We start from the raw sequence: 15,449 nt of genomic DNA, 5'->3' as shown, positions 1-15,449 counted from the left end.
AGGAGAATAAGAAAAGCAAACTGCTTTTTCTTTCAGTGTAAAAACCAGCTGGCCGAACACAAGCTCCGTGTTTTCGCTCTACCTGCTTCAGAGAGGTCCCGCAGGGAGCTGCTGAGGGCGCTCCTCTTCAGACCCTCGCCCATGGCGTAGCTGTCGTCCAGACTGGCGCGGTTCATACCCCCGTTGCCGGCTTCCTTCTTCAGGCCGGAGCTTTGAGACATGCTGGGCCTCACCACCCCCTTTTGCTTCTCCAGCTCGGCTGTGGAAACGAACCGTGGAGACGCCGGGGTTTAGTGACAAGGACTTGACAGACATAAAGACATTTCAACATCCTGCTCTTTATTTTAGCACCGCCTCTGCATGTCCAGAATAATCTGAGCCGTGCTGAGTACTTGTAATCTACTTCCTTATAAACTGAAGCAGCTGAATAATGAGGACCGTGCCCTGTTTCTGTTTAACTTGGCCAGAAAAAGAGAGACAGAAAGTGAGGGGGGATGGGAGGGACAAATAATAAAAAGTCAGCTCACACTCTATTCTGTATTTCTCCATTTCCTGGACCTCTGCAATTGACTCTCTTAGGTCGTCTGTGAACTTCTTACGGTCCTGGGGGTTGGGTGCGTTAAAGTTGATGAGAACTTTGATGTCTGCACCTGGTATTGCTGATGTAAGTCTGATTCCATTTGGGTAATCTGGAAAATGAGGGAGCAATTTACAACCGGTCAGTTTGAGTCTGGAAAGTTTGACTAGCATACTGGCTTTATCAACCTCTGGGATGTAAACTGTCAAACGAAACACTTACACTGGTTTTCAAACAGCATCACTTGCATCCCATACAGAGAGAAAGACTGACGGAAGCTGTATGTAACCGAATTCTTCTTCTTCTGGAAAATCTTTGTTACCTGAAATGAAAAAGGAGATTGTTTTTAGGGGCCTGGGGTGGAAGACGGGGAAGGAGCAAAGAGGGAGGTGGAAAGAGCAGACGGCTTTTACCACAAGGAGGTCATTGAACAGGAAGATCTCCCGCTGATGCAGGCCCAGCTTCTGAGGCTTGTTGGGGTCTGGCACTTCAAACAGACGGCAGTAACACACCAAACGTCGATGGGGCAGCGACAGCACCTACAAGGCAAAAAAAAAAAAAAGTCCCCACAAACGCTTTAGAGGTTATTATGGCCTCAGTCTACAGACTAATAGGGAACATAAGTGTGTTGCAGATGCAGCAACTTGGATGAGTCACAAATCATTTAATGAGATTAATAGGCTACTTACACATCCCAGTCCATGGTGGAGTGAACCAATCTGTAGAGAAGACAGAAAATGTTGTATTTTGCAGTTACTTATCAGTTAATGATAAAATATTTCTTAGTTAAGTCAGTGCCCATTATAAATAACGCTTGAAAATTGTGCATCCAATAAAACTAGGGGTGAACTGATACATACTACATTTTTAATAACAATTTCAGATTATTTGGCTTTCTGACAAGTGATATGGAAAATCATGGAGGACAGTTGTTTGGGAGGAATTTGGCCATAATGAAATGCAGTTTTGCAAAGAAAGCAATTAGAAAAACAAAGAATTAAACATATTTTAAAATCAATGTAGAGTGGTAAATGCTACAAAACTAAACATGTTTAAAACATCTGATATTCCATTCTGTTTTTAAAATTCTTTTATGCCATAAAAAGATTGCGGAATGAACAGAATCCGGTTTATGCTGGGAGTGTGACTTTGGATCTGAATATATTGGTGGTGAACTATGGTCACGGATAAATGCAGCTTTGACCAGACTGATCCGAAAATAGAACTAGTTTTTGTCCAGGCTGAACTTGTACAGCACTGCTGCTATGCAAACCAAACCTCACTAGCAAGGCCTCACAGGTCAGTCACAGTTTTACCCTTTTACACATGACAGAGACAACACTGCATGCTGAGCAGAGCAGAACAATGTAGATTAATGGAGCTGTGTTCACTGCTGGAAGGATAAAAGGCTGAAGCACATCCAAATCTGGAAACAGTTTAAATTAAATATAGAAATAACACTGGCCTCAGTGTTTCAACATTGCAGGTAGGTTTCACTGAAATCTCATAGTTTCTACAGTGCGTCAAAGTGGAGGCATGTAACCATTTGTTTTAATCAGCACTGCTGCACTGGGCAGCACGTCTCAAGGGCTTTGGCTGTGTTAAAATCACCAGCATGAAGGTCTATACTCAGACATGTCAGTAATTTCACAAGTGTAGCCAAAGGCATGGGTGCCACTTCTAAGCTTAAATTCCTCACATTTCCCAAACTTTAGAATTTAAGAACTAGAACTGCAGGGAAAATTCAGACTGTGAGAGTAACTAGGTAATAGATCAATCTCTTCAATTTCACCCAAAATTGAAGAGATTGATGATGATGTAAACATCTCTATGACTGTAATTGTAAAACAAATATCATTACTCACCGGTTTCTTTCCCACTATGAGTTTCTCCACCTTCTGCACCTGTGACACGTGGTCTTCATTAGTCTTAAGCTCTCGCTTGCGAATCCTCTCATAGATGCCGACCAAAGTCTCTCTGGGTATGTCCTCCCCATCATCCACACCTGGAGAAGACAAAAGACTTGATTTACTGCACCAAGCATATTAAAAAGAATTTATACTATGCATTTGTTATATTTTGGAGTCACAGTTTGGGAGACTGTTGTAACGTTCTTCCAGAAATAAAGCGTCCAGAAAAAAAACAAAAAAACACACCTCTATATCTAGCCGTTTTCTGGTAAACTATGCAGAATGATTTAAAATAAATGTATTTAAAATACACTTAAATACTGAAAATGAATCCAGCCTCTATTTTTGATTTAATGCTGCAGAATTAACTCTGTGGAAAATCCTACTTTAAGCAATAATCATTAATGGTACCACATCAGCAAAGAAAGATGTTTTTAATTTACACTTAACACTTGAGAGTTCATCCCAGATTTTGGGACTTCTTATTAGCAATTGATGACTTTGCGTTTTATTGGGGTACAAATATGCAGTGACAGCAAGACTGGTTGAGGAGATTCATTTACTGTGTCACTGTGCAAAGTCAAAATAATAAGAAGGAAGATAAAAATTGGCACATGGTTATGATCTACATCAAACAGTAACATCTTCGGATCATCAAGTGCCCAGTCTAATGCAAACCAGTTGCCGGATAGGTCAAACTGTAAAAACCCTTTATTTCCTACAGTTATAAACACAAAAATGTACTATAAGATTTTAACTGGAATGAAACCTTGTAAAAGGCCTGTTGCATATTTTACCAGGCATGCCAAGAAACAAAGATAGCCCAGAATCTATAAGCGTGATTTAACAGGCCAGTTATAACGGCCATTTCCTAAAACCAGAGGAAGCCACGCTAAAGACGAGAATCACAAAGCAATAGTAAGAACCACATGTACCAGCACACACATATAGGTTTAATGTTTGACTTTCTCTTAACTCTGACCCTTTTCAGTGTTTTCATCATAGACAGATATTACAAGAACTGCAGTTACTGCTGCAGGACAACAATGACTCAAGCATTGCACCAGTCGATATATTTCTACATCTGTAGAGCAACATGGTGCAGCAACCCTCCTTCTGAACTGATCTACAATTGGCTAATGTCTGCATTCAATGAGGGGAGGAGCAACTGGACTTTACCTTCCTGGAATGCTTTTTAAAAGCACAATATAATTTTTTTCTTTTTCCTCCAGTTGACTTGCTGTGACAGAGTATCTTAAGTTTCATTTAAGAACAGGACAGGAAAACCAAACCTTGTACCCTAATCACATGGAACATATTATTTTTTATACATCAATAAACTTTTTTTTTTTTTTTTACTTTGCTACCTCTTAAATTCTTGATGAAGTCTTCCAGTTTCATTTTCCTCTCTGGCTTGACGTTTGGGCTGTACATGTCAGTGTTGAGAAGAATGATGGCGAAGGCCAGGATGAAGATGGTGTCAGGGTTCCTAAACTGTCGCACCACCGTAGGGTTACAGATGCAGTACCGCTGGCTGAACATGTGAAAGCACATCAGTTTACAACAAAGAACACATACAGTTCAGATCCCTTTCATTGTGAGGAAATACTTTCAAGGAAAGCAGAAGTAATGATGAAAAAGGTCCTCTTTGCCTACAAAACAACTACTGATGATTTGTTTTATATTTTTGCGAGTGAAGTCTCGTAGTCTCACCTGAACGCTTCAATGAGCCGCTCCACCTTCTGAGCTTCCCCTTGGACACGGATGTGGTTTTGAAACTTTCTAAGGGCCTCATCCAGCTCCATGCTCTGGAAGTCCATTTCATCTACCACACAGCTGGTACACGAGGAGAGACGATGGATTTCCAAAAGTAAAGTTAATAAATACAGAATGTGACTGTTTTCACAAAATAGATTTTAAGAGAATTTAAGAGTATTTAATCAAATTTACACACTAAATAGTGCACCCCAAATTCATAAAACCTACAAATTCATATCAGCAATAGTAATAATTAAAGCTACAATGGGTCTTTATTTTAAAACACTGACACAAAATGACCCTTTTGAGACAGAACCCTACAGTCACATGGCTGTAAACAAAGGGGAGTTTTGCTACAGAGTTTATTTATAGTGAGTAGGATGATCTGGACAGTCCAGCAGGGATCACTCATTAAAAAACGTGTTTGTTTTTTATATGAAGCACTTGTCCAAGGAATAGGTTACAATTAAACTCATATTTTAAAGAAAGGACCAACATAAAGCAGAAGGATGAAGATCCCTCGTCATCAAAGTTCGTCCTTCAGCTACTTCAGACAGATTTAGCAGGAAGTTAACATCTAGGCTAACAACAGTAGCGCCATTAACGCAGTGTAGCATAACACTGAGATATATAACACAAATTTGTAATGCAGAGAAAAGTGAAACGTTCTCAACCACAGCTTGGCTCTCAAATATAAAATTTCTGGTGACACCAGAGACCACATTGGAGAAAAAGAACATGTTAGAGTCACATCTGGTCAAATCTGTAGTAGAAATCGCAAAGTCTGCCAGATGTTTTGCTAATTACAGTTTTTCTCGCAGTCAACCATTTGCCATGAAATGTTGGCAGACTGGGATTGCCACAGAATGCTTTTAAATCTCTGGGTGCGTTGCTGGTATGTTATGTCTCCAAGACACCGCTTTCAGATAACATTTCTTCCTTCTCACTGAATAAATAGCACAGGGTAAATTTAACACTGTGACCCATGGCTACTTTTGGCTCCATACTTGACATTCAGACATGAAAATGAATGCAAATATCACAGGCTGCAAACCTGAGAAGCAATTGGCTTCATTGTAAATAAATAAATGTTAACATTTTGGAAAGTTCACTTGTTAGCTTAAAAGAATGACCACTATAATTACATGCATTTGAATAAAAAGTTTCCTGTTATTTAAATTAGGGGTAGAATTAAATAGGAAGAGAAGGACAAAAAAAATCGGACTTACTCCAGGACATCTCTGTTGAACTGTTTTTGTCGATTACCCAAAAATTCTCCAATCATCTGCCTGCTGAGCCCCTTCCTTTGAAGTAGGAAGTGGGCAACACCGACCGGCGTGTCAGGAATGAACCCCCGCTCTGTCAAGTACTGGATGCCCTTCTCGGGTTTCCTGAAATTTCAACATGCAGCATTATGTTAGAATTTTAATCACAATTTTAATACTTAATGCCAGAACTGGATAGAATGATCTGTTATTGCTTGAGCTCTCTGAAAATTCCTATTGAAGACATCTTCAGGCAAGCTAGTTAATAATTTTCATTCAGGCATTAGATCATTGAGATCAGCAAAATGATACATTTAATTTTAATTGCTCCTTGAGTCCTCATTATCATTTGGATAATGGAGAAACGCTCACAAGGTTTTAAAACTAGAAAACGCAAATCAGCAATATGTCTGTAATTTAATAGTGAGCTAGGTTTAGCTTCTAACAATGAACTGTAACATTCATCTCACTCTGCAAAACAAAACTAAATCTTTGTTACACAACAAACACGAAGTGATAATTTCTTTTTTTTTTTTTTCCAAAAAGCAGTTTCAAGACTGACTTTGTACTTGATATAGACACAACTGGATGCAATTTATAGAGCAAGAGAGGGCACAGCTACTCCAATGGCCTTGCCATCACTCAGTCTATTTTCTTGGTACTAACAAGAAAAGTCAAGCAGCTGCTCCGTCACAGCTGAGTACGTACTTGTTGAACAGATTGAGGCCGATGCGGTAGTGTCTCTTGCGGATCACGTCATTGCTGAAGATTGGCGAGTCCCAGCTGTTTCGAGTCTCTTTGTGGTAGGTCTGCTTACTTAGCGTCTGCTCTCGGAGGCTGTCCCTCGACGAGGACTCGGAGCTGCAGTTTATAGTGTCGTTTGAGTTCGATGTGCTATTGATGCTGTCGTTGTCCCCATCTGAGAAGTCTGATTCAGACTTGCTTTGCCGGTTTGCTGAGCCATTGATTGCCAGGTGGCTTTCTAGCTGCCGGTGGCGATGGCGCAGAGGCGCGTCATCGTCGCGGGAGGGCGCTCGTGGCGGGGGTCCGTGGGATATGTGTTTGGGGCTCGCCTGGGAGGATGTCACGATGTGGCCGTGAGGTTCGTATGCAGGAGGTCGCTTGACAGAGCCACGGTCAGAGCGATCACTGAGCTCAGCTGAACTGTCACTTGGAGGTTCTATAGTCAGAAGAGGGAGGTGGTCCACTCTAAGACGCTGTTCTTGGCACTCTAGAGAAGGAGTGCTGCGGCAGCTAGTGTCTGTGTCACGACCCTCATCTTTAGAGTCAATAGGCCAGTACTCCTGGGAGGAGTTTACTGACTGCAGCCTTAAGTCTGATTCTGTACTGGACGGCTGGTCTCCTGACCTCAGAGCAGCAGGATGGGGCATGTCATCCTCATCGATGAACAAAGTAACGTCACTATATGATGCAACAGTTTCATCTCGCATACGTCCAGCTGGCCTGCGGTGGGACTTCATCTGATAGGGCACTTCTCCCTGCACTTTGGAGCAACCCATAGCCTCAGGGTCAGGCCCCTCGTCCCCCTGAAGACTACGACAGTTCAGCGCATCATCTATGGACTCTGCCAGAGACTTAACCTGCCTGGAGAAGGCGTCCTCCAGCTCTGTGATGGCATCGGTCAGGTCAGCCTGCGGCGGCGGGTGTGACGTCATGTTTGCCTGCTGGTGGACTTCCACGTCCCCACGTTCAGACTGCACCATGGACAGTGGGGTGCCATCCTCCGTCATGGACACCTGCCTCCCTTCAAAGTATGAGCTGTGCACTTTCTCAGGGCCCTCAAATGAAAGCTGCATCCTCATGTTAGAAAGAACGATGCGTCTGGACATACGGTTCTCTGACATAGAGCTCCTGAGACGTTCAAAGTTCTTGTTCATCTGATACTGCCTGAAGGCTGTCTGAATGGTGCGAGCTGCATGCCGAGTTATGAACCTTCCACCATATTTACGCTCCAGCATTTCCACCTGAGCAAAGGAAGGAGAAAATTAACTGTAAACCTGTACCACCACCAGAGCACTATGGTAGTTGAGCACACAGTTTTGAATTTATTGGGCTTTCCTCTGATCAAATTGTTTGAAAATTAAAATAAAGGACTGATGTCTACTAATACATTCACCTCAGATGTTAATTATTAATATTAATTAGAATTAAATGCCCCACAGAAAATTGGAAACCACACACACAGCCTCTGACAGAGTTCTGTTTTGATATTTAGCCACCGTTATCAGAAATGGTATAGAGGTCATTTAAACTGGTTGCTTTTTCTGGAGGGCATCTGGCTTTTAAGCTGTAAATTTTCAGTAAGGTAGAACTTGTGGCTTCGTAAAGCCAGACGTTTTATTTTTCCATTCCATTTTGATGTTTCTTCCTTCTATTGGAACATTCACTTGCAAACAAATGACAAGCTGACTATCCTAACACAAACTTTCACTCTGCCAATGAACTGGAAACTGTGAGAACACTAATGTAACCGTATGTAGTGAATAAAGAGTGGGTGACAACCAAGAAATACACCTGTGCTCCAAAATGATCTCATGGTGAAGAGTTCACACACAAGCAGCTTGTAGTAGCTGTCAAGCATGGTGGTGGCACCATTTTGTTGATGAGTTAGTTTGGCACCAGATGTGCTTGTGTAATTTAAATGGTGGATGGAATAAAGAAAAAGGAGACTGCGCCTCAATCCCCTGAACTCAAAACACTAATCAAAACTGGTTTTCTGATAAATCTCAAAATTCTAGATTTTTTTACAACTACAAAAAACTTCAACTTGGCAAGACGAAACCTGTCCAGATAACTTCTGGATATACCTGTTTATCCTGAAGGTCAGCAGAGAGCTCATAGCTCTCAGAGAGAGAACGAGACCGCTTGATGGCCTCCTCCTCGGCCTGCTTGCGGAGGATGGATTGCGAGTGCTGGAGTTTGGGTCGACGGGGCCTCTGTGGCCCGGGTTGGACCCCGTGGCTGTAAAGCGGGCCGTCGAATCGGTCGGGGCTGATGGCTGACCCGTGAGTTACGGGACCCTGGCCATAGTTGGCTCTGCCGTCCAAGGAAGGACCGCTCTCACTGGGCCGTCCATCTCCTTCCACACTGAAATCAGAGCAAAGGGATAGAGAGCGATTTTAAAAGGAGTGACAGAGATACTTTAAAGTTTGGGTTTGAATATGTTGAGATTATATTTTGACAGTAGAAAGCAGGTTGACTCTAGGGATTTATAAACTTTTTGAAATGAGGTACTGAAACCAGCAGATGTATTTTTATAAGATAGACAAGAGAATTTTTTTTTCTAACATCTTTTTTGTCTGAAGTCTAATGAAATGAGGTACTTTCATTAAGTTCAAAAAAGTTAGAACACATTACTTACAATAACCTTTGAAATGTTTAATTCAGAAAACACCAGTGCCATGTGAACAGTCTCAAACGGTCAGACATCTATCATTTTTCACAAACTCCTTTCTTTACTTACACATTCTTGCGCTCTGAAGCCTTACGAGGCGATGGGTTACTGCGAAAAGATCGTCTGTTTTCAAAAAAATGCCAACTCTTCCTCCATATCTTGTCCACCATTCTTTCAGTCAAGTTAAGTCCAGAGTACACAGGCTCCTCCAGGAAACCAAAGTTTATGCAAAGTTAAGGGCCAATCAGTGACCAGTGGGGAATTACATCATGTGTGCAGGCGTGACGACACACTGTTCCACTTCATGCTACAAAGTCCAGTTTAGAGCAGAAGCACAGAGCAAATACAGCTTTCAGGAAATCCTTAAGCGACTTGAGATGTCGCTGAATGAGTTGCCGATCTGCTCAATCAGTCACCAACATACCAACATTCCTTCTCTGCCACGGTATGGTGTGCCCACGGTTCACTCACAGGCGAATGTGTTTGAACTGACTTGACACACCCATACAGTGTACACAATCCACTTCCTTCATTAGAGGGGCCAGAAATCAGCATTCAGCAATGGCAGCAGCCTATCAAACAAGAAAAAGCTGCACTGAGTGAAAAAAAGGGGAACTGAATGACTTCAGACACCAGATGCATGCAGTTTTGCAGTTCAACTTAGTACAGATTAATTGATTTGAAATGCATGCAAGTCAAATGACAACTAAAAGCACTGTTGAATCTTTCTGAAATTTTAAACAAAAATAAATCTGATTCGATGCACCTTTAGCTGACCCAACTTTTTCTTGCTTTTTTGTGGAAGTGTATTTCTAACACAAACAATATGTGTTATATTGTTTTCTGTAGCTATGCTGCTTTTACTGCCAAATTGAAAAGCTTGGTTACATTTTTGTGAGAGTGTAGGACGGATTGATTAGTTTCAGAGATAAATGCAAATCATCTGGAGAATTTTTGTGAATGTGAAAGCACAAAACAAGCTGACAGGAAGCGGTTGCTAAGTTACCAGTACATATCATACTGTAAGTGTGCACATGGGATTGAATGGATTTTCCACTTTTACCTGTAAAAAACTAAAACCTAAATGAAAGTCATATTTTAATTTTGTTTTGGTATTTATATCCTTGTTTTCCCATCTGTCTTAGACAGAAATTCTTGTTGTGTGACATTAAACTTTGAATTTTGACCCACGGAATTTGAATGGGCATCTGATGACATCATCACATTGGATTAACAGTCAGTGCCAACTCTGGGCATGTTTACATTTTTAAGGGGAAATCATAAGATGAACAAAAGAACAATGTGGCTAGGAAAAATTCTGCAAATGCAAGTAATCCAATACATTTATTTGAACATAAACTAAAGTTTATGATTGTCTGTCTTAAAAAAAAAGCAAAAAAAAAGGCATTTATGTAATTTCTTATATAGCTTTTTATGCTTTTTAATTCAGAAACATCCACCAAGACTGCATACAATTTAATTTAAACCTATATGACTGGTTTGAATTTGATTGATTTGAGAAAAAATCAATCAAGTTATTGGTCCAATACCAATATGTTAAAAAATGACCAACATCGGCCAATAACTGATGTTGATGCTGATATATCATGCATCCCTATATGAAATGAATTGGTTCATCTTTTGAAGGTGTTGAAATGACGTGTTCTGAACTCGTGCTATGCAATTATCTAACTGAAAGTAACCGTGAACAGTTTCTTTTCAGGGCCGCATGTAGACAATGTTTAATAGAGATTAAGAATACAGTAGCAGGGAAAAAAAGAGCCACGCTTTTATAGTGCTGCCGCAACACCAGAGCGACCACAAGTCACTGAAAATCCAACCTCATTGCATAATCACCACAGGGACAAATCTCTCCAGCCATCTGTCATGGCACTCCAAAGCTGCTATTCTGTGAGTTAAAAGTGACACCTTGCCTTCTGTCGCAGAGCCAGAATACGGCTGAGAGGTATCTCTGATTTTCTACAGCAGTCAACAGAGGTTTAATTAGACATGTGGTTAAATGAAGGTTCGAAATGCTCTAATGCTTTTTTATTGTGCAACCAACAATGACCACCATTTGGTGGACAGTTTGCCTCCTAGATGCTTAATGTAAACTAGAAGTTGAGGACAGATTTCAAATAAATCTATGAGAACCAGAGATGGGGATTTGACTTTTAGACTTAAGATTTTAGACTCAAGTCACACTTCAGTCACAGAATCAGACTTTCAAACTTGACTTGCACTCTAAAGACTTACTGTTTAGGACACAAGTTTCATAAACAAGCTAATTTCATGTTATCCTTAGTCAAAGTAAGAGTGAACCATTTGAGCAAATGATCGTTTTCCCCACTTAATTACCAGTGAATGCTAACTGTGATGGTAATATTCTAAAAACAAATATGTTAAATTAGGCTTAAGGATGATAATTTGAATTCGTAACCTACAGCACATCTTTTTTTCAGGCACACAAGACAGAAGATATTTGACTGTGAAAATGAATTTCAGTAATTAGATATATTAATCTAACCTTGGACAAAAATGACTTATGAACTTCTGAAATCTCTTTTCTTTATGCCCCAGGTCATCACTGCAAACTTCAATTTACTTTATTACTATGTGTAAGATTGTTCAGCAAATGCTAACAAAACTCTCTAAGAATGGTAAACCGTACCTTTGTAAAATTATTAAACCTCATGCTTAGGCAGAATTTAAGTAACATGACAACGTTTTGAGTTTAAGCCCTTAAGTGTCACCTCAAAACACTTATACCTAAGTCAATAGGTCCATGACGACACTTGTGTCATCATGACAGTTAAGGGGTCAATCTAAATCACAAAAAAAACACAAACTGCATGGATGCGTCACTGGGTGTGTTGTCTCACTCTATCGACACTAACATTAATAGCACTTACTCAAAACTTTAACTACAAAGCTGGCTTTGCCTTTCCCCAATGAGGCTGGTGAGCCAGAACCTTTTTCCACTGAAGTGCCTTTCTTCTGCTTCTCATTTAACCATCCAAATATCCAGACCAGGATGGGATTGTGGGTATGTAGAGAAGTAAAAAAGTATGAGTAAGTGTGGCTGCGCTTTTTGCTCTGAGGTCACTGAATATTTGACTGAGTGAGGTCAGCTGCTCCTGATGGAGAAAACGGAGGGAGAAGGTGGAGAACAGAAAATAGAGGAGTTCATATTTTAAGCTGCAATAGACGTAGAAGAGAAAAAGGGAGAGGCTGAAAAAGGCAGAACATCTATGAGAGGCAAACAGTAAATGTTATGATTTATATTAATATGATGTCATATATATAAAGCACACTGAAGTAATAAAAAACGCTGTTTAGACATGAACGAGGAAGCAGTGATGTGATCTCCACATCACCTCCTGATCATGACTGTATTGCCCTTGAAATATGATAGCAAAGTTGTCGAACAGCAACTGTCCCTCCTTTAGGGTCTCTAAACAGCTGGAGCCCCTCTTGCTTATGATGTAGGGAAGCACAGCAACACGGCTGGCAGTGATTTTCAGATTAAACGATTTGGAGGAGTGGGATCAGGAGCCTGGGGGGTGAAGGAGGGACTGGACAATAACCCTTTTCCCCTCTAAACATCCTGAGTGAGCAGACTGAGGCCCTTGCCCAGGCCTCAACCCATGTCATCAGTAGGACCTGGGGGAAAACATTCCTACATCCCGGAAAAGAGGAGTCACATCAACAGGAGTTCTGGGAAAAGAAGAAAGCTAATGAGGTGCAGGCAGAGTGAGCTACAGCTTGGAACTAATTTAGTCCCCAAACTAAGTCACAAAAACAGCTACAAACTGTCAGCTCTCGGAAACATTTAGGAAATGTCTGCACAACAGTAGCAAGACTTCCTGTAATAAAGACAGATATTAATATGAGATCTGATTCCTTCCACCCCTAAAGTCAGAGATTATAAAATGGGTGTTAAATGTTTTAAATTTTGACCAAACAACTCAACGTGGATTTCTTTTTTTTTTTTTCTGAAAAATGGAGAAAAAAGTGGCTCAGAGAAACGCGATGTTTAGGGTTAGTGAGCATTTCTCCCTGGCTGAGATAATTCATCCACCTCACAGGTGTGTCATATCAACATGCTGATTATAGACAGCGTGGTTATTGCACAGGTGTGTGTGTGCGCAATAAAAGGCCTCTCTAAAATGTGCAGTCTAATCACACTGAGACTGTTAAGAGAACAGCTTTGTTCAAATTTACACATCAGCATAGTTATCTAGAAGGGCGGAGTATTCAAACTTTCAAAAGCACAATACTTTGAGGAACATTTGTCTAGAGTTTATTTTATTTTCTATTTAATTGTAAATAAAGTACGTGTTTGTAAAAAAACAAATAGCTGGCTGACGGTGGTTCGACAGCAGCTGCCTGTCCTATGCTGTGAGCGTTTCTTGACTGAGTAATGTTTTTTTTTTAATGGTTTTTGGATTCTGCTGCACACAGCACAGCTATGACGACACAGGTCTTTGGAAACCCACCAAATAAAGAAATCAGACTGGTCATCAATATTCTGTGCATTTTCACCAGCTCACATTCTTGCATTGCTTTGGTGAGTGGTGCTTTAGATTGTCTTTTCTTTTCCTTGTTGAACAGTAATAAAAAAAAAAGGGTTTGTCCTCTTCTGAATGAGAGGGGTGATGGCCAGTAGCTTACTATATTTCATCTGCTTGAGCACCGTTATCAGCTATGAAGAAACAAACCTCATCTCTGCACCACTAATGTACATCCATAAGTACAGCCACCTTTAACCTTGCATTTTAAAGATGCCAGTTTTTATGTGTGCATATAAACACAAGCAGTTAGGTGACCCTTCCAATAAAAATCAAGCAGCACCTCCACGTTACACTGCTTACCCCACATGCAGTGATGTGCTTGAAGCAGCACCAAAGCAGATGTTTTCACCCTTTTCAAAGTGACTCAGAAAGCTCATAAATACAGATGCACCCAGCAGATCTCACAGCACACAGATGGAGAAATGAGAAGACTTTTCAGGTAGAAGCTCAAGCGACGTCATGGTAGCATATGAATCAAGTCCAGTGTTTAAAAGGTGAAGCTGCTAATAAACACAGCGGCAACCCGACTGTCTCAGCTCCAATAACTGGACTAATGAATTATCCTGCAGCTGCTATAAAACACACACAGAGGAACAAGTTAAGAATTTTACAGCTTGACCTGGCTGTGTACTGGAGTCAGCACTGGCCAGCTGAGAGTATTCTGCAGACTGTAAATAGTCAACTGGAGTCTCATTACAACTCGTGATTGATAACTACTGTCAGCTCTGTACTTCATTTTGAGGGTTTTTACAGTATTTCTATGGATCAAAAATGGCTTTTTGGGAGCTATTTGTACAGGAAAGCAGTAATTGAATCTCTTAAGGGACAACTAACTGGCTCTGCCTTTAGGTAAAAAATGACCACAGATTGTAAAAAAAGCAAAAGCAAAGGAAGGTGTATTAGTCATCTAAATGTCACTCATTGTTTTGTGAATGAATGTTGTGAAGCCTCGAGTTCAGCTCAAGGCTATATGAAACTGGGTGTTCCAAAAATTAAAAGAGTAATGAAATAAATCCACGGGTTAATATATTCAGGCTGCACTAAAAACTTTGGCACAAATTCAAATCAAGCTAAACTTTTCTTTGATGAAAGATAAATTAACATATGTTACTTGTGTTCTTGTATGTATTTTCAATAAACATATTTTAATTCTAGAAAGATTATAGCATTATTAGAGAAGCTGAAATTTAAAAGTGGGTTACAAAAAGGAACACAGAAATATTGATGGTAAAAACACAAATATTGGTTGAGTAAAATACAGCAACATACCTTGTTTACTGTATTTTCTGAATATTTAGAATGGGACGCAATGATAAACAAAAATCATCTGTTTTACATTTGAGTGTCGTGAATCATATTTAGGAATGGTGCAAATTGGACAAAAATGAAACCAGTCCAAATGTTGAGACAGTTGAAAGTTTCAAAACATCCAGCGGCTATGTGGAGCCTGGAATTATTTGTCTACAGGTAATGTAACTTTAAAATTACACACTTTCTTTTCAATTATCTTGAATTGAAACTAAACAGCGACCCACAGACCATGCATCAAACAAAAAGTTGGCATCCAAACCTAAAAGGTTTGTCTCGTGCAACAAAAACATTTTTAATGGGACTTTGTTTCAAATAATTTGGTCTTAGCTTCATGTCAAAACAGAAATAGAAAAATTAAAAGCTAATAAACAAATATTGAACAGCAGCTAACTGTAATAATATATATATTATAATAATCCCTCATTCTTATTTTCCACTTTTTTGGAGCACATGAGCTAAGCCAAACATTTTTGATAATTTTTGTCCTTAGAGATGCAAATATTATCTTTTTGGCAGATCTCATTTGGGATATAAAACCCCCCCCAATTAGTATGTAATTCAGCATTACTGAAAGTACAAGCACATAATATTTTAATTTTACAAAAAAAAAAAGAAACAAAACAGGATTGGCTTCTTTCC

At 40.0% G+C, this 15,449-nt stretch overlaps 1 protein-coding gene across 10 annotated transcripts in view; it reads right to left on the bottom strand.

Moving 5' to 3' along the window:
• LOC122832872 (IQ motif and SEC7 domain-containing protein 1-like) overlaps window positions 1-15,449 on the bottom strand; it is a 116,896-nt gene that overhangs the window by 8,897 nt on the left and 92,550 nt on the right. For 9 of the 10 annotated variants that reach the window (XM_044120070.1, XM_044120124.1, XM_044120132.1 and 6 more), the window contains 11 exons: window positions 8,339-8,618; window positions 6,219-7,495; window positions 5,475-5,636; window positions 4,201-4,323; window positions 3,855-4,021; window positions 2,443-2,582; window positions 1,267-1,296; window positions 991-1,116; window positions 800-899; window positions 528-689; window positions 83-259 (listed from right to left, as the gene is read on the bottom strand). In XM_044120070.1, coding sequence (XP_043976005.1) covers window positions 83-259; window positions 528-689; window positions 800-899; window positions 991-1,116; window positions 1,267-1,296; window positions 2,443-2,582; window positions 3,855-4,021; window positions 4,201-4,323; window positions 5,475-5,636; window positions 6,219-7,495; window positions 8,339-8,618 — 2,744 coding nt within the window. Of the gene's footprint in view, window positions 1-82; window positions 260-527; window positions 690-799; window positions 900-990; window positions 1,117-1,266; window positions 1,297-2,442; window positions 2,583-3,854; window positions 4,022-4,200; window positions 4,324-5,474; window positions 5,637-6,218; window positions 7,496-8,338; window positions 8,619-8,994; window positions 9,132-15,449 lie in introns of all 10 variants that reach the window. The other variant, XM_044120088.1, reaches the window with a different exon arrangement.

This window comes from Gambusia affinis, linkage group LG01 (assembly GCF_019740435.1).
Source record: "Gambusia affinis linkage group LG01, SWU_Gaff_1.0, whole genome shotgun sequence".
In the NCBI taxonomy this organism is placed as follows: Eukaryota; Metazoa; Chordata; class Actinopteri; order Cyprinodontiformes; family Poeciliidae; genus Gambusia; species Gambusia affinis.
The sequence above is the reverse complement of the archived record's forward strand: the minus strand, read 5'-3'. Positions and strand labels throughout refer to the sequence as shown.